This window comes from Suncus etruscus, chromosome 12 (assembly GCF_024139225.1).
Source record: "Suncus etruscus isolate mSunEtr1 chromosome 12, mSunEtr1.pri.cur, whole genome shotgun sequence".
Classification (NCBI taxonomy): domain Eukaryota; kingdom Metazoa; phylum Chordata; class Mammalia; order Eulipotyphla; family Soricidae; genus Suncus; species Suncus etruscus.
The window spans coordinates 90461133-90483228 of NC_064859.1; the positions used below are offsets into that span (position 1 = coordinate 90461133).

The following is a 22096-nucleotide window of genomic DNA, read 5'->3' on the forward strand; positions in this document are numbered from 1 at the left end:
CTGGAATACTATGTGCTAATAAAATAAAGGTTTTCTGGTTCTTACTGCTTCATTAAAAAAAAGGAAAAAGAGAGAAAAAAAAAGAAAAAAAAATCTCACATTTTAACTAAGTTAAAATAGCCCTCCCCCCAATACAAGATGAATAACTTTCTGCTTAAAGTCGCACTGTTTTGAAACAGTAATGCGGATGGTAATCAAATTACTACCAAGCTCAGAGAATCTAACACTTGTCTCACTTTGGCCAAAACCAAGACTGCAGACCTAAATGACAATTTTGTCAACTGGGTATCACATATTAAGAAAATTGGGTGGAAAGAATCCTCAGGACCTTTCTGCAAAAGCCTAGGTCAAGATGAAGAGGCACACTATGGTTCGCTTTCTAAATGGGCCTGAAAATCCCTGATGCTTCCCCTCGGCCCAGGCTAGCCTGTGCATCCTCAGACTCTCTGGAGCCGGGAGGAGAAACTTATTTTGAAAGCAAAGGTAAAAAGAAAAATCACCTTGATCAATCGACACCGGACACCAGAAAGCACAGTTGCGCATGGGATCAGTAGTTCCAAAGTGTTCAAGTCACGCAGACCAGCCCTCAGTTGGCATTGAGATGGGTGTGAGAAGTTTCCCTTGTAATTGGTCTTTGTAAACCTCCTTGTGACACAGGGCACTAGAATCTGGGAACTAGAACCATGGTTTCTGATTCCTACTTTATTCCTAGAGCGATAATTACCTATCCTTGTGTATCTCTTAACTAAGTGGGTAAAAGGAAATTAAATTGCCTTGGCTGAGAACACAAATATTAATCCTATATTCACCTTGGGTTAAAAAAACACCTAGAAACAAGGTCTTGGGGTTTGAATTAAATGGGTTTGAGGTTGGGATGAGGAGAGGGACGGGACACAGAAAGAGACAGAGCAAAGATTACTTTTTTCTAAATCTGGAACGTGACTCCAATAACAAGTTTAGACTATCTGTTTTGAAAAATCACATTCTTAATACCAAGCACAAGCCTAGCTGCTCTAGGCTGTGCCAACATTTTCACTTTCACTTTTAAAAGATAAGGAGACTTAAAACTAATATGCAAATGAGAACCATTAGCAAACCCTGCCCTTCTATTTTCTGGACCACATTCGGCAGTGCTCAGGACTGCACTGAGTCTCTGCACTGAGGGAATCACTCCTCGTGGGTTTGGGGAACTTTTATTTTTAAATAACAAATTCAGGTAAAACTGTTTGAGGGGGGAATGTCAACTACGACTTACATATAGGCAATCAAAATTTCTCTAGACACTAAAGAATTTAAAGAAGGGGTAAGCAAAAAATACTAACTCTTTGCAGCCCATTTATTTCTCTTTCTTTCTAGATATTCTTTGAGGCATCTAATTCAGCACCTTCATTAGAAGTTCCTAATGCTTAGATCCAATACAGAAATCCTATTTCCTATAACTGGAAAAGTGATTTTTTTTCCTGTGTGATTAAGTGTGAGCACACAAGAATGTTCCAAGACACGAGGAGGATTATGCCATACTCTTCAGATGCCTGGCAGTCAGAGTTAAAAGAATGGGCAAATGCAGCTGCAATGAGCTATGTAGCCACACAGGCTCTCAAACATTCGATCCAAGGTGCAGAGAAAAGGAGAAAAGGAGAGGCTACCTTTCGCTAGTGTTAAAAGTGGTTTTCCAAAGTTGTCTGCATTTCGTCAGCTGTGGACACCCTTCCTCCCTTTGCACACTAATGTGGAGCTGAAACTACTCAGCATGAACACCTTCTATGTCATTCTGGTTGCTGTTCTTCAAGCCTGCTTGGAACAGGAACAACTCTATGCTTGGAAAGGATTGCTGGAGTCACTGCCCTGCAGAGGAATGAGGGTTCTGGGCATACTTCCTTCCCCTACTCTTCCCAGACCTCATTCTAGGGCCTGTCACGGGCCAGATCCTGGCCCTAGGGAACAGCAGAGATCCTCACATCGCAAGCAGACTGCTGGCACCTCTGAGCTACTGTGACAGGACACCTTACCAGATGGCCAGTACAGTCTGCCTAAAGGAAGGAGGCGAGTCCTGCCTGCCTCCCAGCCCTGCTAAGGTTTGAGCCTTCCTAGGAAGGGCAGAAAGGAGACAGGCAGTTTCCGTTCGCTCACCACGCACAAGGCTTTCCGTTCCACTTCTCTCAAGAGTTGCATGAAGGGGAACACAAATTTGAATTCAAAGTAGCACATTATTACCTAAACACTTGGAGAAAGGAGGTTAGAACAAGATGTGACATATTTACATGATTTTTTAAGTGCAAACTTGTCACAAATTTACCAAGTCTCACCTGACTCAGACTTACTATACAAGGTGCTCTTCCTCTATCGCGTGAGATCTGACACCGGCTCCTGATTAAGTAGCATCTGACTCTTTTTTTTTTTTTTTTTTGTGGTTTTTTTTTGGGTCACACCCGGCAGTGCTCAGGGTTACTCCTGGCTCCATGCTCAGAAATTGCTCCTGGCAGGCACGGGGGACCATATGGGACGCTGGGATTCGAACCGATGACCTCTTGCATGAAAGGCAAACGCCTTACCTCCATGCTATCTCTCCAGCCCCAGCATCTGACTCTTAAGAACAACAGAAATCTCCTCTATTTCTGTGATTCTAACCCCGCCTCCTCCCCTCTGCCCGGGCATGTTACCGGACCACGAGGCAGGAGACGCAGAGTTTGGAGGGCCCGATGCAATCATCATGGCAGAAGGCACCGCAGCCCTTGCACATGATCATGGCTTTCAAGCGGCAGTAACACTTGGCGGGGGGATCCTCGAGGCTGTTCTCCTCTGTGAAGGCCTGCACGGGGAGGTTCTGGCCGTGGCTGCTAGGGTTTAGGGCCTGACCAGCTGGGATTGTGGTGACAGTCACCGAGAAGGACATGACGTCACCCACATTGCTGGGCACCTGGGTAGTGTCAGGCAGCCCTGCTGCAATTGAGCTCTGGTCCAGGTCGGATGAAGACATGTTGATCAGGCCCCGGTAGCCTGAACCGAGCTGGGGGGTTCGGAGGGGCGGAAGGAGGAGCGGCTGGTGGCCAGGGCTGTCTGCAGGGCGTGGCAGGGTGGTACTGAAGAGCTCGGGGCTGCCCTGGCCCGACTTACCCCGCACTGCCTGGGCAATCTGCTTCTGGGCAGCCTGGATAAAATCTCGGGCCAGTGCCTGCCCATCCATGGCTGGGCCTCTGGTGAACAAGTAAGTCCCCTTGCTTAAAGGAGGCTGCTCAGACCCTGGGGTCTCTGCCTTCACAGTCTTCTGAACTAAGCCATCCTGGGTGGCAAGGAGTGCTCTGCTGGGGGGTCCTGAGCTGGCCTCGCCTCCTTCCGTGCCCATATTGGAGTCCAGCTCCTCCCCGGCACTGTCGTTATCACTGTCATCGTCAGTGTCCTCGTCTCGGTGGCTGCCACTGTCTCCTGCTATGGGCTCACAGTCTGATGAGCCCCGTTTCAGAGGTTCGCTGGGGCTGCCACCACAGAAGCGGTCATCTACACCAATGGGCTGGGTCCTCCGGAAGGTGGAGATGTTCAGTAAGTAGTGACCTGACATGGCAGGCCTGGAGGTCCTTCTGCCTGCGAAGCCCAGCATGAACCTCTGGCTGGTGGAGATGTCTTCGGGCTGGAAACCTGAGTGGGGGAAGCTGAACTGGGATGGCTGGACCAGCGGAAGAACATTCTGCCTCCGAACCCTCTGGATGAGGGTCTGAAGCATCTGGTCGTGGGTGGTTTTGTTTAGTCCTTCTTGGTACTGGGGCAATTCAATGCCAGGGTCCCTCAGGTCCTTACCTGAGAAGACCTGCAGAGGTCTGGCCATCTGGGGGAGCTGCTTACTCGGCAAGGCTGGGCCAGGTTGTGGGCCTGCTGGCTGGGGTGGCACTTCCTGACCCTCATCTCCGGCACTGCTCTCCATGCCGGTGGGTCCCTCAGGCGTCCCTAGTGCCTGGTCCTCTTTTGGGGTCAGTGGAACAGTTTTCATTTCAACTTTGGTGAGCGGTTTGGGCAGAATTTGCTCCAGGGGAACGTCTTTGCCCTGGAGCAGCTGCGTGACCAAAGGATTGTTAGCGGGGATACTAGAGCTGGGCCTGGACATAGGCCCGTTCATGTGAGAGGTGGCTCCCGGAGTTTTAAGGCTGGACACTGCTGGCAAGGTGCTGGAGGCCGGAGCATGTGCAGGAGGTGCTGGTGTGGCACTGACCTGCTGCCCAGGAAGCTTTTCTAAAGTGGCTATGGTCAGAGGAGGTGTCTTGAGTAAGGGGGATGGAGCCACTGAAGCACTGGCACTTGTGTCTGTGGAGGCCACAGGGTTTGGGGTGTTCTTTCCTGAACCTGCTTGGGGCTCTGATGGGTTCTCAGCGGCATCCTGACCAAGGGGAGGCCCTGGGTGGAGAGCAGGAGCAGTGGGGGGTAAAGGTGCTTTCTCCTGCCTGCAGCTCCCGGGGGCTGCTGCCCGGGTGGGATTAAGTCTTTCATTCTTCATGTGCCCTAATGTTGGGGATGGGGTGCTCATGTGGGCTGAAAAGGGGAGGCAGGTACCTCTGCTGGCAGGGGTGGGAGGCACTGAGGGGGTTTGCTGTAGTTGTGCTCCAAGGCCACGAGGAGGCTGTGACTCTGGGCCACAGGGTAGAAGGTCTCTCGTACCTCCCCGGCTTCCAGTGTCTGCCAGTCCCAAGGTGGCGCCCTTTCCAGCAGCTCCGGCTCCGGCTGTGGCCAGGCTCCCTCCTTCGGTGGCCGGTCTCTCCCCAGGGCCTTGTCCGCCCCCGGGGCCAGGTCCAGGGATGGTCCCTCCAACAGAGGCAGCGGCGGCGGCAGCCGCCGCAGCCGCCGCCGCTGCCCTCTGAGCTTTGACCAGCTGGGCTTTTGCTTTGATGTCAGCCAGGGTTCTGGCTCCGGTTCTGTTAGGACTAGTGATGGCGATTGGAAAACGAGCCCTGGGAGAGACCTGCGATGTAGGAAATGACAGCGGGGAGATCCTGGAGACCGGGATCTGAAAGAAGCAGGTGGAAACCAGAGTTCAGTTTTCACTATTAATGACAAATCTGCACTGACAGTGGCATTCCACAACACCCCTTGTGACAATGGGATGCAGGTGCAGCTATGAGTCTCAGCCCAATTCAAGGAGTGACAAGCTTGTTTCTGGGGAGCTCCCAGATCCTCTACCACTGCTAGAGATGCCCGTCTTTCTGAAGTATCACTGCTATTCCTGACTCACTGCTTTAGACACATCTTGAGAGAGAGGGGGAGGGAGGAGGGAGGGAGGGAAGAGGGAGAGAGAGAACGAGAGTGCGCACAGCAGAGGGAGGAGGGAGGGAGGGAAGAGGGAGAGAGAGAACGAGAGTGCCCACAGCAGAGAGAGAGCAAGCGCAGTGGGTAGGGCTCTTGCCTTGCATGCAGCTGAGCTGGCTTTGATCCCAGGTACCCTGAGGTGTGGCCAGAAGAAAAATACCCAAACCCCAAAACAAAAAATGAGAGTGGTTTTAGAGCTTACTCGAGTTGGTTAAAAAACATTAGGATCCAAATCTTTCTAGTGGCTGGTGGAGCTTAAACGAGGAAATAACTGTTCCAGATGATCTACAGTCCTGATGGCGAACCTATGGCACATGTGCCAGCAGTGGCACGCGAAGGAAGGCCTTGCAGCTGGCATGCAGGAAGGTCCGCAATTAAGAAATGCGGCGCATGCTACATAGTTTTTAAATACTAAAAATCTTGTTATTAAGGTTTAATTGACGTGCTGGCACTTTTGAGAAAATTCTTTGGTTTTGTGAGGCAGTTTGGGCACTCAAGCTCAAAAGGGTTAGCTATCACTGACTAGGGTAACTTAATTGTGTGTGTATGGGGGAGGAGTGGGAGAATTAGATCACTGAGTTTTTAAAAAAAAAAACAAAAACATGTTCCTTATCTAGAACTCCCTAAAATTAAATACAGTAGCACCATATGACCTTTCGTTGTAATAATATTTTGTTTTTTTTTTTTTGGTTTTTGGGCCACACCCGTTTGACGCTCAGGGGTTACTCCTGGCTATGAGCTCAGAAATCGCCCCTGGCTTGGGGAGACCATATGGGACGCCGGGGGATCAAACCGCGGTAATAATATTTTGATTTAAAAAAGGGCAGGCCTGGAGCAATACCACAGTGGCAGCCAACTCGGGATGGACCTGGGTTTGGTTCCTGGCATCTTATATGGTCCCCCAGCCTGCCAGGGGTGATTTCTGAGCACAGAGCCAGGAGTAACCCCTGAGCGCTGCTGGCTGTGGCTCCCAAAAAACAAAATTACATTACTGCAAGAAAGGAGGATAAAATGAGAATATCACAAGCAGTTGCAGGGACAGTGTTTGTTGGCTTGTTGACTGAAGAGGGAGGAAAGACAGACAGGAGGGAGGGGGGCCCAGTTGTCTATAGGGATGATAGAGAGGGGCATGTTGTGTAGGAATCACACTGGGTGGTTGCATGCAAGGCAAAAAGTACTTAGGAAATCTCCCTCTAGCCCTGGGTTTCTTTGGGGGGGGTAGTTGGGGCCACACTCAATGGTGCTCTGGGATTACTCCTGCCTCTGTGCTCAGGAACCACTCCTGGGGGACACAGAGGACCATATGGGATGCCGGGAATCGAACTTGGGTTGATCATATGCAAGGCTGTGCTATCGCTCCAGGTTCCCTGTTCCCATTTCTTTTTCTTGTGTTTTGAGTCATGCGTGTAAGGGAAGCACCTTAGGCCTTAAGCCTGCCACTTTCTCCCTGAGCATCATCTCAGAGTAACAACGGATGTGGCATAGAAATTGATGTCTAGTGGAATGGCTGAAAGTCTGTACTAACACGTTACAAGTAATGATAATCCTTTAAAAAGGACATTCAACTTGAAAGTAATGCTTTATATAGTTAAGTAAATTGCCTTATTTTCCATCCATATGGAATAAATGCAATGTCATCTTTTTTTTTTAAGTGCAAACCTATTAAAGGCTGTCTCGGCAGCAATGACTTGGAATCAGTTTTTTATGTTAAATGTACAGAATGTAAAACATCACTCAAACTTGAGTTTTCTTTTTTACTTGAGGGAGAGGGATGTTGGGCTATGCGCTCAGGCGTTACTCCTGGTTCTGCACTCAGAAAACACTCTTGGCAGGCTTGGGGAACCATATGGGATGCTGGGGATCGAATCTGGTCTGTCCCAGGTTGTTTGCATGCAAGGAAGGCAAAAGCCCTATGGCTGTACTATCACTCTGGCACAATGCTTGAGTTTTCTGTACTTGTCTTCCTTTCTATATAGACACACATTATATTATAGCAGGGGTGTCGAACACGCAGCTCCCGAGCCACATGCGGCTCCCAGCCAAAATGAACGTGGCTCTTTGCCAAGTTTGGATTTTGTTCTGCTGCTTGTAAGGAGGGACCTCTGAGGAGAGATCTCCAAGCGCGGAGTCCCGCCCCCAGGCTGTGTCATCCCGTCTCCCATCCCTCAGAAATAACTGCACGGGCCGTTGAGCGGAGGACCCGTGTGTCACATGTTGGGTCACATCTTGCCGTTAGTTCTTAGTGTGGAGGATGCAGCACACCCTCACCATCACTGCAGGACTTTTACCCTCACTCAAAATGCAATATGTATTTAATATATTGTTGTTAAAATTATATGCTTTTGTGTGAATGTTTGTCTGTTTTAGCAGGTCACTGCGTGGTGTGGCTCTCTGACTCTCACAGTTTAAAATTTTGGCTCTTTGTGTCAAACTTGTTTGCCATCCTGTATTATAGTTATGTACATAATCATCATCACCATATATGTGCATATTTTATATGCCTATTTGTATCACACATACAAAATGCCACATATTATTTTCCCGTGTAGACTTTAAAAAGCTTTGTATCACTGTAAATAACCTTTAACCTTTGTGTAACACTGTGGGACTTGAAATTGGGTCTAGAGTAAGAGAATGTTAAAGTAGCTTGTAGTAGAAAGTCTGTGTTTTAAGAGGGTTGATGGGAAAGAAGGAAAATATTTTCTTGGTTTTTGAGTCACACCCGGCAGCGCTCAGGGGTCACTCCTGGCTCTATGCTCAGAAATCGCACCTGGCAGGCTCAGGGGACCATATGGGATGCCGGGATTTGAACCATTGTCCTTATACATACAAGGCAAACACCTTACCTCCATGCTATCTCTCCAGCCCCATATTGAAAGTTTTCTAATGCTTTTAGAGAAGAGGGCTAATGTAATACAGTCAGACTCTGGCAAAGCCTACGTTAATGATAGAAAAGCTTTAAAAAAAATTTTTTTTTTAATTTTTGGTTTTTGGGTCACACCCAGCAGTACTCAGGGTTTACTCCTAGCTCCACACTCAGAAATCACTCCTGGCAGGCATGGGGGACCATAGGGATGCCGGGATTTGAACCAATGACCTTCTACATGAAAGGAAAACGCCTTCCCTCCATGTTCTCTCTCCTGGTCCCAAAATTTTAATTATTATTATTATTATTGTTGTTGTTGTTGTTATTTGGTTTTTTGGCAACACCCGATGACGCTCAGAAGTTATTCCTGGCTATGTGCTCAGAAATTGCTCCTGGCTTAAGGGACCATATGGGACGTGGGGGGATTGAACCGTGGTCCATCCTAGGCTACTCGCGGAAGGCAGGTGGCCATACCATTTATGCAGCTGATCTGGCCTCAGAAAAGCATTTTGTTTTGTTTTGTTTTGGGGTCACACCCGACTGCACTCAGGGTTTATTCCTGGCTCTCTGCTCAGAAATCTCCCCTGGCAGGCTCACTGGACCATATGGGATGCTGGAATTAGAACCGCCGTTCATCCTGTGTTGGTTGCGTGCAAGGCAAATGCCTTACTGCTGTGCTATTGCTCCGGTCTCCATAAAAGCATTTTTAAAACAAAGGGAGAGGCCGAAGTGATAGCAGAGTGGAGAGGATTAGCCTTGCACACAGCCGACCTGGGACGAACCCAGGTTCAATCACCGGCATCCCATATAGTCCCTGAGCCTGCCAGGAGTGATTTCTAAGCTCAGAGACAGGAGTAAGCCCTGCACAGCCAGGTATAACCCCAAACCCTCCCCAAAATAAAATAAAATAAACGGGGAGAAAGATGGGGTGATTCCTTCCTTCTAAAACCATAAATCTCAGCATAAACGGGAAGAGCCAGGGAGGTGGCTTGAAGTACTGAAGTACAAGCTTTGCACACATAAGTCCTGCGTTCAATCCCAGGGCCTGCACGGTTCTCAAAGTACATCTGGGAGCGATTCTGAGCACCTGTTAAGGAGCAGCACCCAAACACCTGAGTGTGGCCCCAAAAATTGGAAAGGGGAAAAAAAAAGACAGAATATTTAGTAATGAACAAAATTAGAGCAGTCACACAGTGCTTGATTAAATACTCCTGACTAAGGTCCAAGATAGAACAATATCTCTCTCTGTCTTACATGTAGCCCATCAGGTTCAATCCTTGACATACCCCACAGTTCCAAGTTCCACTAAGAGTGATCCCTTAGCACAGACATGCATGACCACACACACCCCCAACAAGCCAAAAAATAAAAAGGGGGAAGTTCCCTAAAGTACTTTTTTTTTTTGTTTTGTTTTGTTTTGTTTTTTGGGTCACACCCAGCAGCGCTCATGGGTTACTCCTGGCTCTGCGCTCAGAAATCGCTCTTGGCAGGCTCAGGGGACCATATGGGATGCCGGGACTCGAACCACCATCCTCCTGCATGCAATGCAAACACCCTACCTTCATGCTATCTCTCCAGTCCCCCTAAAGTATTCTTGACTAAATATTTCCAAGGCATAGACCTTGGTAGAACTATAGTTCATTAAATAAACCAAAAAAAAAGAGGAGAAAATACATTCCTAATATGAACAAGCAGATTCTGTACTCACTTGGAAAAAACAAACACAATATGTTTAATACTATCAAAAGATTCGCTTTGGGAGAAGGTAGAGTTTAGGCCACAGTGATGGATCACTTCTCCCATCCTAGTGATGCTCAGGGATCACTCCTGGTGGAGCTCGGGCAACAACTGGGGTACTGGGGATCAACCTAGGTTTGCTGTAAGCACGGCAGGTACTCTACTTGCTATATAATCTCTCCATCCCCTATTAATAAAATAGTTCCGGGGCTGAAGAGATAGCATGGAGATAAGGCGTTTGCCTTTCATGCAGAAGGACGTGGTTCGAATCCCAGCATCTGATATGGTTCCTAGTGCTTGCCAGGGGCGATTTCTGAGCATAGAACCAGGAGTGTTGGCGGGTGTGACCCAAAAACCAAAAATAAATAAAATAGTTCCAACAAATAAAATGCATAAATAAATAAATAAAAATAGCAGCAACAACAAAAATTGAATGTTATTAAGTGTTAGCCCAAATAGTAAAAATGTGTTTGGCATTTTTTTAGAGTTCAGTTCTGCCAAAATATATTCTTTTGAAACTAGGACAGAGACCATGCTCTAAGAATCTGAAAGATTATATGTAACGGTGTCAGGCTAAAATGGAGTTAATGACATTGAACCAGCAGAGCTTAATCATCTTAATAATGCCCCCCAGTAAAAGTGTGGCACGATGGAAGAGTAACCTAGCAATAATGGCTGCAAGAAAAAGACCTGAGGCATCCACATCACATGCTATGTTTTGAGAGTCTGGGTCATACCCATGACCACCTTGTGTTTCTGCTGAGACTTATTTTATGATTTTCAGCAGGGGGTTGGGGGGCATGAGGTTTCATTAGGTATTTGGGTACCATATTTATTCAAATGCCCACAAATACCTACAGGGTGCAACTGTAAAGGCTAGTCATTAGTGGCTTTATCCAAGACCACCGTTCTAAGCATCCCAAACAGAGAAAGCTGCTTCTGCACTAAAGGATCACACGTGCCTGGAAATTTGGTGGGCTCAACTCAAAAGCCTTTTTCACAGCTCTTTCATTTCTTCCCACTCGCTTACCTTGAGAGGTGGGACTCTGCGCACCTGGACTTTGTCCATTCGAGGGAGAAAGGGCTGCGATGAGATGGGAAATGGCTGTGGCTGCTGGCGATTGTCAGTGACAGGATTCTCGGTGACCCGCGGTCTCTTCTCCCAGCCTGCAGGAACCTCTTCCTGTGTGAGCGAGGATTTACGCTTAAGGCCTTCGAGGTTGTGTTCAGTGGGACCTGACGCAGGCTCTTTTGTGGAGGTTTCCTGTGGAACTGTCTCTTCACTGGCCTTGACGGCGGGTGTCTCTGTCGCAGGACTCTTGGGTTCTTGTGGTGTCACCACAACTTCTTGGCTTTCGTTTTTGTCACAACTCGATGTGCTAGTGAGATGATTCTCTTTTTCAGACTCTTGTTCCACAGAGACAACTGGCTTCTGTTCCAGGGGTGGCTCTTCCTTTGGGCACTTCGAAGGAAGACCGCTGAGCTCCTTGGGACTGCTAACAGGGAGGGAAAGAGGCTCTGGGCATGGGGAGTTGCTTGGCTGCCCCTTCACTGGGCTTTCAGGCGCTTCTTTTTTGACTGGTGATGGCATCTGCACAATTTCTTCCTTGGTGGGCTCGAACTGCGAAACGACTGGGGCTATACTGACAGGGGGTGCCTCTAGAGACGATAATGCTTTGGGTTGTTCATCTGGGGTTTTCTTTACTTTGGGATCGCTGGGAAAAGCTGTCAATTTCCTTGAATCCTCTAGGCTCAGGCCCGAACTAAAAAGTGGAAAAAAGATAGGGAGTTTAGCAACTGCCCCAGTCCATGATATCACTCTGAGGTACTTGGGCAGTGCAATCCAGGAGAAAGAACCCTTTTAAGTGAGGCCTTTGCTCCTTTCTTATTTATGCTCTTGTTCCTGATGAATGTTCTGGAAGGGGAGAGCCTGAATTCAAACCCTACCTCGGGTACTGACATGAAGATAAGTTTTGAGTTCTAGCTGGCATTAGGGATGCAGAGGCAGGAATGCAGACAAACAAGTTAGCACACAGGGGTCTGCCTCAAACATAACTGCAATGTTTAATAGCTCCAAAGACTTTACTATTTTTATTTAGGGCTTGGATGTTGGATTTTGGTGGAGGAGCTGGTTATGGGTATGGGTCCATGATACAGATCTAGAAATCTTGGCTGAATGTGGTTAAGGCAGTGGTTCTCAAATAGTGGGGCGCAAGGCTCCATAAGGGGAGGGCATGTCTGACCTCGGCAAACACTGTCATAACAAGCTTAGAACCGTGTTTATGTCTCTGTATGTCTCTGGAGCTGAGTTGCTGTGTTCTGTTTCAAACCCCGCTTTGAAAAGCTAGGCATTGCAAAATGTGCTCATTGGAGCCATTAATCCAGACATCACCTCTGATTAAAAAATCAGCTTAAATTATTTGATATATTTTTGTTTTGCAGGTTAAAGTTTTTTTTTTAAATAAAGATACAATTTACAGTTGCGCGGGGGCGCGAAAAATGTTTTTTTCTTCCTAGGAGGGCATGACAGAAAATAATTGAGAAGCACTGGGTTAAGGTATCTGTTGGAGTTAATAAAGTGCTATTAAAAATGTGCAGGACTCGGGGCTAGAGAGATAGCATGGAGGTAAGGCATTTGCCTTTCATGCAGGAAGTCATCGGTTCGAATCCCGGCGTTCCATATGGTCCCCCGTGCCTGCCAGGAGCAATTTCTGAGCCTGGAGCCAGGAATAAATAACCCCTGAGCACTGCCGGGTATGACCCAAAAACCACACACACACACACACACACACACAAAATGTGCAGGATTCAAATTACTAAATGAACAGCCAATCTTTTCCCCAAAAGGGACTCTAATTGGAGATTTTCTTTTTTGTTGTTGTTGGTTTTTGGGTCACACCCAGCAGCCTCAGGAGCTAATCCTGGCTCTACGCTCAGAAATTGCTCCTGGCAGGCTCGAGGGACCATATGGAACGCCAGGATTCGGACCACCGACCTTCTGCATGTAAGGGAAACGCCTTTACCTCCAATGCTATCTCTCCGGCCCCTAATTGGAGATTTTTTTAATAACCTGAGGGGTGAACTGAACAAGTCTTTGGTAGTGGTGCAGCACAGGAACTTTGACAATGAAGCAGAACCCCAAACTTCGACATTTTTGAAAGAAACCACTTTGTCCACAATGGCAACTCAATAACTGAAATAACAATCATCCAATTATATATACCTTAGTTGTTTTTTGTGGGGGGAAGGATAGGGATGGGAGATGAGGCTCCCAAGTACTGTCCAGTGGGTCTAGTGACCCTTCTTTGCTGAGCTGTCAGCAGTTCAATGCAAGGGCCTATTGATGCAGTGCTGGGAATTACCCAGGCAACCTCGCAGGGATCAAGGTACCATTTGATGCTTGGGACTCAACTAGGATTGGTGGCATAGCAGGTATGAACTTTAAGCCCCACACTATCTTACCAGCCCCCTAACATTATTTTATTTTTGTTCTGATGAAGAACCAGTGAAAATATAGAGGGAACAGAGGGCTACATTTTTCTGGCAGAGCAATGAGATAAGCCATCACTTGACACTGATTCCAAGATTTAACATTTGCTTTATAGAAACTATCTTGGTATTACCTCTGGCCATAGTAGCTTTCAAAGAACTGTTCTTTCCACGGCTCCACTCTTTTTTCCTTCTCAATCTCTTGTCGAATTCTCACCTGCATCTCAGGTGTAAACTCACCTGCAATGTACACCCCCCAAAAAAGACATTCAATAGGAAAATGTTCGCAACTTCTCTTTCAGGTTTTGTTTCTGTGCTCTGGCCTTGAGGATCAGCCCTGCCAGCACAGATACTCCTTGCTTAACGACCAAGTTCCGTTTGGTCATTAAACGAATTAGTCGTTAAGTGAGGAACTGCATGTACTATATACAGTAGTACAGTATATGCATAGTACTTGATAATACAGTATTCTGAATAGAATAACGAGAAAGATCAAACTGAAAACTTCCACTAGTTTTAATTTGCATAGGTTGTGAAATTTACACATAGTACTGCTCTGTATTACAGAGCATAAAGTTAGTAAAGTAGGTACATTAAAGCACCAAAAACCATAGTATGGCACTGTAGAGTGTACAAGACAGAAAAAGGATATTTAAAATAAAATAATGTAACGGTGAAGAGATGGTCATTAAGTGCGAAGGGTCGCTAAACAGGTAGGTCATTAAGCGAGGAGTATTTGTTCTTTGGGGGGACCCAAATACAATGTTGGGGGTCAAAACAGGTTCAGCTATGTCCAAGGCCTACTTGCTGTACTATCTCTCCAGTTCCTGCTTGTAACTTCTAACTATTTGCAAGTCATGATTCATATAGGACTGAGAAAATTAACAGAAACTCCTCAGACAACCCGAGGGAGTACCAAGAGGTGCTCGCACACCACCCTAGGGAGTCTTCAGCATTCTCAGTCAACCACACTGGCCAACCTTCTGGGCACAGCACAGTTCCCGTCCTTGACAGAATTCTCCCAGCACATCAGGCTTTTACCACCGAACTGGAAACTCTCATGTCTTTCCCACCAGAAATCAATTCTGTGCTTTTGGGTACTAACAATGTTGGGCAATTTTGTTTTGAAAGTTGTTTCTATAGGGCAAACTGTGTTTTGAGTCTTTTTTTTCCCTAACAAAATTGAGTCCCCATGGAAAGGGATTTGTGATTTGGTGTTGCCTGTTTCCTACTTGTTCTGGAAGTATCAACCCAGTGCCCTAATAACAAGACACAACATACCAATGATGGCTGTGTCCAACAATTTCTTGATGTGCACATACATCTTAACCCCCTGCTAGGTATATCTGCTGGGGATCTGGGAATGCTATTATGACCCACTTATACAGTAAAAACATAAGCATTCCGAGAACCCCAAACAAGATGTGCAGAGTGAGAAGGAAAAATTGGGAATGTGGCACAAGTCTGATAAGTGTGAGATCCTAAGTTTGATTTCCGGCATCACATAGGAAGAAAAAGAAAAAGAAAAATGGAAATGGCACATCAAGTGGATGATTATTTTAGCACCAGGGTATTCCTAGTACTGCTTAGGGGAACCTGTAGTGCCGAGCACTGAATTGGAGCTCATACATGCAATGCACATTCTCCAGTTCTTTGCTCTTCTGGACCCTGCTAGAGATTTAATCATTTCTGGGTCAAGAAGGAAAGAAGAATGTGGAAACCACAGACCTGGCACAGGGAGAGGAATGTGGCTGTCAGACTCCAACCTAGGACTTCTACTTTGTAGTGTTCTCCTTTATTTGGGGGCCACACTAAGTAGGGCTCTTGGGATTACTCTTGGCTTTCAATCAGACACTCTGCACCATATGGGATGCTGGGGATTGAATCCAGGATAACTGTGTGCAAGGCAAACACCCTACCCTTTGTATTACTGCTCTGGCCCAATCCCAGAAAATTAATAAATTAAAAAAAATAATAAGGGCAGTGAGCATTTTGAAATACACCAATAATATAAACACACCCATGAGATTCTAGCTCTGAGTCAGCACCTGTCTCACAGAGAACCCTCAACCTCTGCCTTCCAAAACTGACCCAATGCTCATGAAGACCCAAAGTTGCCAAGATGTTCTTCTGGTACTCAGAGCATCCCAGCGCTGGGTAAAACACAGAAGGACACTTACCTTCTGAGAGTCTTTCTTTCCAGCCCTGGGCTGCAGAGGTGAAAAACTCATTGTTGAGGGCAGAACCATTTAACTTCATCAGGCCATCTGGGCCAACCTAGAATAAAGAATAAACCAAAAAAAGATTTGGCCAGAATGACAGTACAGAGGGTGGGGTGTTTGCCTTACACATGACTAACCTGGGTTTGATCACTGGCATTATATGTGGTTCTCCCAAACACTGCAAGGAGGGATCCCTGAGTGTGAAACCAAAAATAAGCCTGAGCACTACTGGGTGTGGCCTCCCCCCCCCAAAAAAAAAAAAAAAACTGCACATAAAAGGATAAATGTATCATGTAGAAGCAGACTTCATTTTCCTTAATTTTTCATTTATATTGTGGAGGGCATTTAAGCTAAACCCAGTATCACCCAAGAAAAACCTAAGGCACTAGAGAATGAATCAGGGCAGCCACATGCAAGTATTATCCCTCTGGCTCTCCCTTTTAGACAAGAATGGGCATACACTTGGCATTCTCCCTAGCTTGGGGGGTGCTGGGAGGCTTGGCAGGCCTCCAGCCATTCCCCTATATCCCCCTGGACTCTAGGCCTGGCTGGAGTGCTACCTCGAGTGGCCTGCTGTGGGTTCCAGATGGACTCTATTAGGAGTCCCCAGGCTTCCCCCCATTTCCTACTCTAGGGGGGAGGAGCAGAGGGAGGGGCCGGGCAGATAGCTGGCTTCCAGTGCCTTGATCCTGGAGGCTAGCTCTTCCCAGGTATGGGGTTAGGGGCTTTCTGCATTGCCCTTTAATTCTGAGTTGAAATTAGACGCCGCTCTGCACCATCCTGACTTCAATGTAGGATATACAGATTCCAGGATCTTCAATACAGAAACATGATACCAACAACAGAGACTGTGAAAAATATAACTGTATGGGCACTACAGACAATGATCTGGAATGGACAAACTAGTTTGCCTGGAGCCTAGAAATGGTGTTATGTCAGGAAACTTCAGGGGTTGGGTCTCCTTGTACTTAGGCCAAAGTTTTTCCTTTCCATGACCCCCATACTTTGGTGGGCTCATGCAAACGATAATTGCCACTCTAACATTGCTTTTACAGTGCGCATTTGATTCTAAACCTTTAAGAAACCACTAGTAGGGCCCAGAGAGATAGCACAGTGGTGCTTGCCTTGCAAGCAGCCGATCCAGAACCTAAGGTGGTTGGTTCGAATCCCGGTGTCCCATATGGTCCCCTGTGCCTGCCAGGAGCTATTTCTGAGCAGACAGCCAGGAGTAACCCCCGGTTTACATTAGTGTTAACATATATGCTTTTAGTTACACTAGCATTCTGGGGATAAAGGAGGAGATAAGGGATATATGCTTGGGAACAGGGATGAAGGGAGGACAACACTGGTGGTGGAAAGGCCCTCATTTATTGTCACTGTGTACCTTAACTATCACTGTGTAAGATGTGTAATTCACTTTGGTCACAATAAAAAAAAAAAAAAAAAAGAATGGGCATACACTTAATATTATGGAAACGTGACTATCATCCATGATGCCTCTATTTTATAACAAAGCCCTTTTCTACAAAAATCTGTTTACTTCTCTACCACTCATCTTCCTTCTGATAAAAAATTTCCCCACAGATTTAAAATCTATCTGCAAAATGATAAGTGCATATGTAAAAGGTGTTTCCTGAAAAGTTTATTATTTATTTTAAGGAATAGTGACTGGAGAGACAGTCCGGGGGATAAAGCACTTGCATGCGGTGACAGGAGCCACCACCTAGGTTCAAATCCCAGTGTCACAAAGGATCCTCTGAGGGATTGGTGCGCAAGCATGTGCCTTGCACATGCTAACCTAGGATTGACTGTGATTTGTTCCCCTGGATCCCATATGGTCCTCCAAGCCAGGAGCAATTTCTGAGTCACCTGGTGGGGCCCAAAAAGCCAAAAAGCCAAAAAAAAAAAAAAAAAAAAAAAAAAGAGAGAGAGATCCTCTGAGCACCTCTGGGTGTGACCTAAAATACCTGCCCAATCCCTCCCCCTCCAATCAACCCAAACCCCAAAATCAAACCCCCCCCCAACAAACCATTAATGACAAGGGGCCAAGGATATAGTGCAAATGAATATCTTCAATCCACGTGGAAGGCCCAGGTTCACTCCATGGTACCACAGGGAACAACCTGAACATCAAGCTGGGAGTAGCTTCTGAGCACCACTGGATGTGGCCCACAAACCCAAAGCAAACCAAAGTCCCTGTTCTCCTGACTGCTAGGCTTATAAATCTTTTTTGTTTATTGAATATTTACATTTGCTATCTTGTGAAATGTCCATTTCTATCATTTTCTCATTTTTCCATGAAGCACCAATTGTTATGATTAGGTGGAAATACTCTGTGTATTAGTCAGAGTGAAGATGTTACATGTTAAAGGGGTCTATGTTCAGGGGTTACTCCTGGCAGTGCTCAGGGGAACCATATGTAGCTCCAGAGATCAAATCAGAGTAGGTCACATTCAAGACAAGTGCCTTAACTCATAAACAAAGATCTGAAGAATACTGGATGAAAGGGTGAGAGAAATAGTACAGTGGGTAAAAAGCTTGCCTTGCATGAGGCCGACCTGGGTTCAATTCCTTGCAACCCATGGGTTTGGGGTGTACTTCATTACTCCTTCAAACCCACCAAGACTGATCCCTGAGCACAGACAGAATAAGTGAGCTCTTGAATATCACTGGGTGTGTCTCCTTACAAAAAAGGTAGGTAAAAAAAAAACAAAAACAAAAAAAGAAACTAATAACTTAAACCCCCCCCCCAAAGTTAAGATCTACCCTCCTATTGGAATACCTGTGCACATTTTCCTATGAAAATTAACCTTAAAATTTATATGAAAAAAAAAAAACTAAAAGGTGGGAGGGATCTGCCTCTGCAAAGTCACTGCAATCAGAATCTAGGATCTCTCTGCCAGTCTGGGCCTCCCTTGCCTATCTCTTTAGTTTCTTTGTTCCTCTCCGATAAGTCTGTTCTCTATCGGACACGTACCATTCTCTTCCCTCACACATCTTTTTAAACAAACTTCAAGGAAAACAATCTTGGGGCCGGAGCAACAGTACAACAGGTAGGGTGTTTGCCTTCCATGCTGTGAGTGCATGCTTCTTGAAACCATTGATATTCTGAACTTTGCTTCTCTTTTTGTTTTTGGGTCATACCCAGCGATGCTCAGGAGTTTCTCCTGGCAGGCTTAGGGGACCATATAGGATGGCAGGATTCGAATCGGGGTCCGTTCTGTGTTGGCCACATGCAAGGCAAACGCTTTACCACTATGCTATCGCTCTGGCCCCACCACTATTTATTTTAGAACTGTAACTTGAGGCCAGAGAGAAAATTCACTGGGCTGGAACACAATGTTTTGCATGGAAGTGGCCTAGATACAACCTCAGGTATTATAAGAGCACAGTTCGGAGTAAGCTCCTAAGCATTAAAGCTGGTAGTAGCTTTGGAGCACCCACCAGTGTGGCCCAAGCCTCCAAATAAAAAAATCAAAGTATTTTAAACATGTGATTCATATTGTGTTACAAGTCTCCCAAGGCCAAGCCATTAAGAACATTTACACTATAAATTCATTTTTTTTCATTCATTACTGGTTTCGGGACACACCTGGCAGTGCATCCCCCACTTGCAAGAGAAGCACCTTAACATCTGCAAAGACTATCTCTCGGGCCCACACAATATAGTTTAAGCTCCTAGACCACCTAAGAAGGTGCAGTTCCCCACCCCCCTTCTTCTGCAAGCTTTAGGCACTACAAGTAGGAAAAGGAAGCTGGGTGGGCTGCTACACTCACCTGCCGGTCCACCTCAGGCAGGAGCAACAGCAGACGTTGCTGACAGTCTCCGGGCAGGCCCGAGAAAGTGTGTTTGTTGATCAGCGCCCGCAGGTTCGTGTTAACCAAAATGGAGTCAGGTGTCTCCACGTCAATGTCCGCACACTTCGTCCTCTTCATCTGCCCTACAAAAGACGAGGGGGGAGAAATAGCCCAGCGGTAGGTGTCTGCCTTGCAAATGCTAGCCAAGGAAGGACCACGGTTCGATCCCCCGGCCCCCGGTGTCCCATATGGTCCCCCCAAGCCAGGGGCAATTTCTGAGTGATTAGCTAGGAGTAACCCCTGAGCATCAAAAGGGTGTGGCCTGAAAAAAAAGTCAAAACACTTTTTGTTTTGCTTTACCTCAAAATGTCCTGATTAACAGTTTAAGAAATCTATTTACGATGAGATGATTACAAGGACGGAGGATTGTGGCTCAGACAGAGCAAAATATCTCGCTTGTGTGAGGCTTCAGGTATGATCCCCAGCATGGCCAGAGTAAAGAATGGGGCTGAGGGATAGTATAGGGGTAAGGCATCTGGTTTAAGCAGATGACCCTGATTTGAATCCCAGCACTGTACACATAGTCCTGAAGATGGAGGCAAGTCAGGCCTGGGCACTGCCATGTATGACACAACTACCCCCGACCAAGATGAAGACAACAACAACAACAAGAAAAATACAATGGAAAAGAAAAAGCATAACCAGAAGGTCATGCTCTTCTGACTTGCATATAAAGGTTTAAAATGCAAATGACAAAAACTTAGACATTAAAGACAAAGCTATAAAAATTTATTTTCAACCTACAGAAAAACTGTAATGTCATATAAACAGAAATATTTGCACAAAACCACACAAAACCTGCACTGTGGTTATCTCCCCACTCCTGATCAATTCACAAAAGTAACTTCTTTTAAGGGGAAAAGATTTCCCCAAGTTAGACTCACGGAATTTCTGAATTCTAGTCCAGTACTACATCCAACATTACCCTGACAAAACAGAAGATAGAACTTTGATAGCAGAAACTAATAACTAGGATATGACCTCTCATGCAGTCCACCAATTTCACTCCTATCTCTCATATGCCCCATATAAAGAAACATAGCAGGTAAACAATGGAGGACCATGAGAACTTGTCTTCAGTCTAAAACATCACAGTAGGGAGTCAGTGCTGAAATGGGTAAAATTATATGCATGAAACTATCAATATCAGTACCGTAAGCCACAGTACATAAGAAAAAAAAACCCCACAATTTCAGGTATACAGGCAGGATGGAGGTTAGGAGGGGAAACTGGGGATGCTGGTGGAGAAAAGTGGGAAATGAGACAGGTTTTGGAACACTATATACCTGAAACTCAATCACAAATAAATGTAAATAGATTAAAAATTAAATGAATTTTTAAAAATTTAATATTTTAGACAGAGATGGGTTAATCCTAGAATACAGGAAGGATAATATATTTTACTTTCTAGGTGGCTGGAGAGATAACAAAGCAGATAGGGCACTTTTCTTGCACACAGCCGACCTGGGATCTGACTTGGCATTCCGGGTGACTTCCCATGCATCACCAGAAGTATTCCTGAGTGTAAAGCCAGGGGTAACCACTGAGCACTGCTACGTTGGTTAACCCCACCTCCCAGAATTTTGCATTTATTCAAAAACATAAATAATGAGAGAGATATACGCTTACGGGCCCGGAGAGATAGCTCAGCGGCGTTTGCCTTGCAAGCAGCCGATCCAGGACCAAAGGTGGTTGGTTCGAATCCCGGTGTCCCATATGGTCCCCCGTGCCTGCCAGGAGCTATTTCTGAGCAGACAGCCAGGAGTAACCCCTGAGCACCGCCGGGTGTGACCCAAAACCCCAAACCCCCCCCCAAAAAAAAAAGATATACGCTTAATTGGAAACCCAAAAGGAGAAAGTTGAGGTGGGGTGAATTGGAGTGAAGGTACAGGAACTTTAAAGAAATGAAGTAACATTGACTAGCATGGATGAAAAATCACAACCTTAGAGATCGTGAAGTGTCACTTGCTCCTAGCAGAATAAAAGGAATCAACCCCTGCTGAGCTCAATTTAGTAAAACTACTCATAATTGAGAAAGAGTGTAGAAAGAGCATAAACAAGAGTTTGGGAATAGCCATGCTGAAGAGGTTTACTTCACAGAAAAACCAGTAAGAGAACCTTCTTACAGCAAAGGAGTCAGGACAGAGTGATGCTAACAGGAAATGTGGAGAGACAGTCTACCAGACTCTTTCTGGGAATAATCACAAACAGCACATACTGGGGAAATGATTATAGACCGTTACCATCTGACACCAACTCTTAATCAAACACCTTTGCTGTTTTTGCTTTCTTCGAGGGCTGTGCCCAATGGTGCTCAGGGCTTACTCTTGGTTTATAATCATCCTAAATGAGGTACCATGAAGTTGACTGAAAACTGGGTTCATGGGTTGGTGTTAAAATTGGTGAAATAGGGGCCCGGAGAGATAGCACAGCGGCGTTCGCATTGCAAGCAGCCGATCCAGGACCAAAGGTGGTTGGTTTGAATCCCGGTGTCCCATATGGTCCCCCGTGCCTGCCAGGAGCTATTTCTGAGCAGACAGCCAGGAACAACCCCTAGCACAGCCGGGTGTGGCCCAAAAACAAAACAAACAAACAAAAAAAAATTGGTGAAATAGGCCCCAGCTGCAGTGGGCGT

General features: G+C 46.1%; 1 protein-coding gene across 1 annotated transcript in view; it reads right to left on the minus strand.

The window, feature by feature from the left end:
• Positions 1–2613: 2613 nt before the first annotated feature.
• ASXL2 (ASXL transcriptional regulator 2) overlaps positions 2614–22096 on the minus strand; it is a 46727-nt gene continuing 27244 nt past the window's right edge. The window contains exons 6-10 of the mRNA XM_049784466.1: positions 19381–19544; positions 15562–15658; positions 13516–13621; positions 10923–11655; positions 2614–4990 (exon numbers count right to left, since the gene is read on the minus strand). Coding sequence (XP_049640423.1) covers positions 2657–4990; positions 10923–11655; positions 13516–13621; positions 15562–15658; positions 19381–19544 — 3434 coding nt within the window. The 3' untranslated portion in view covers positions 2614–2656. The remainder of the gene's footprint in view (positions 4991–10922; positions 11656–13515; positions 13622–15561; positions 15659–19380; positions 19545–22096) is intronic.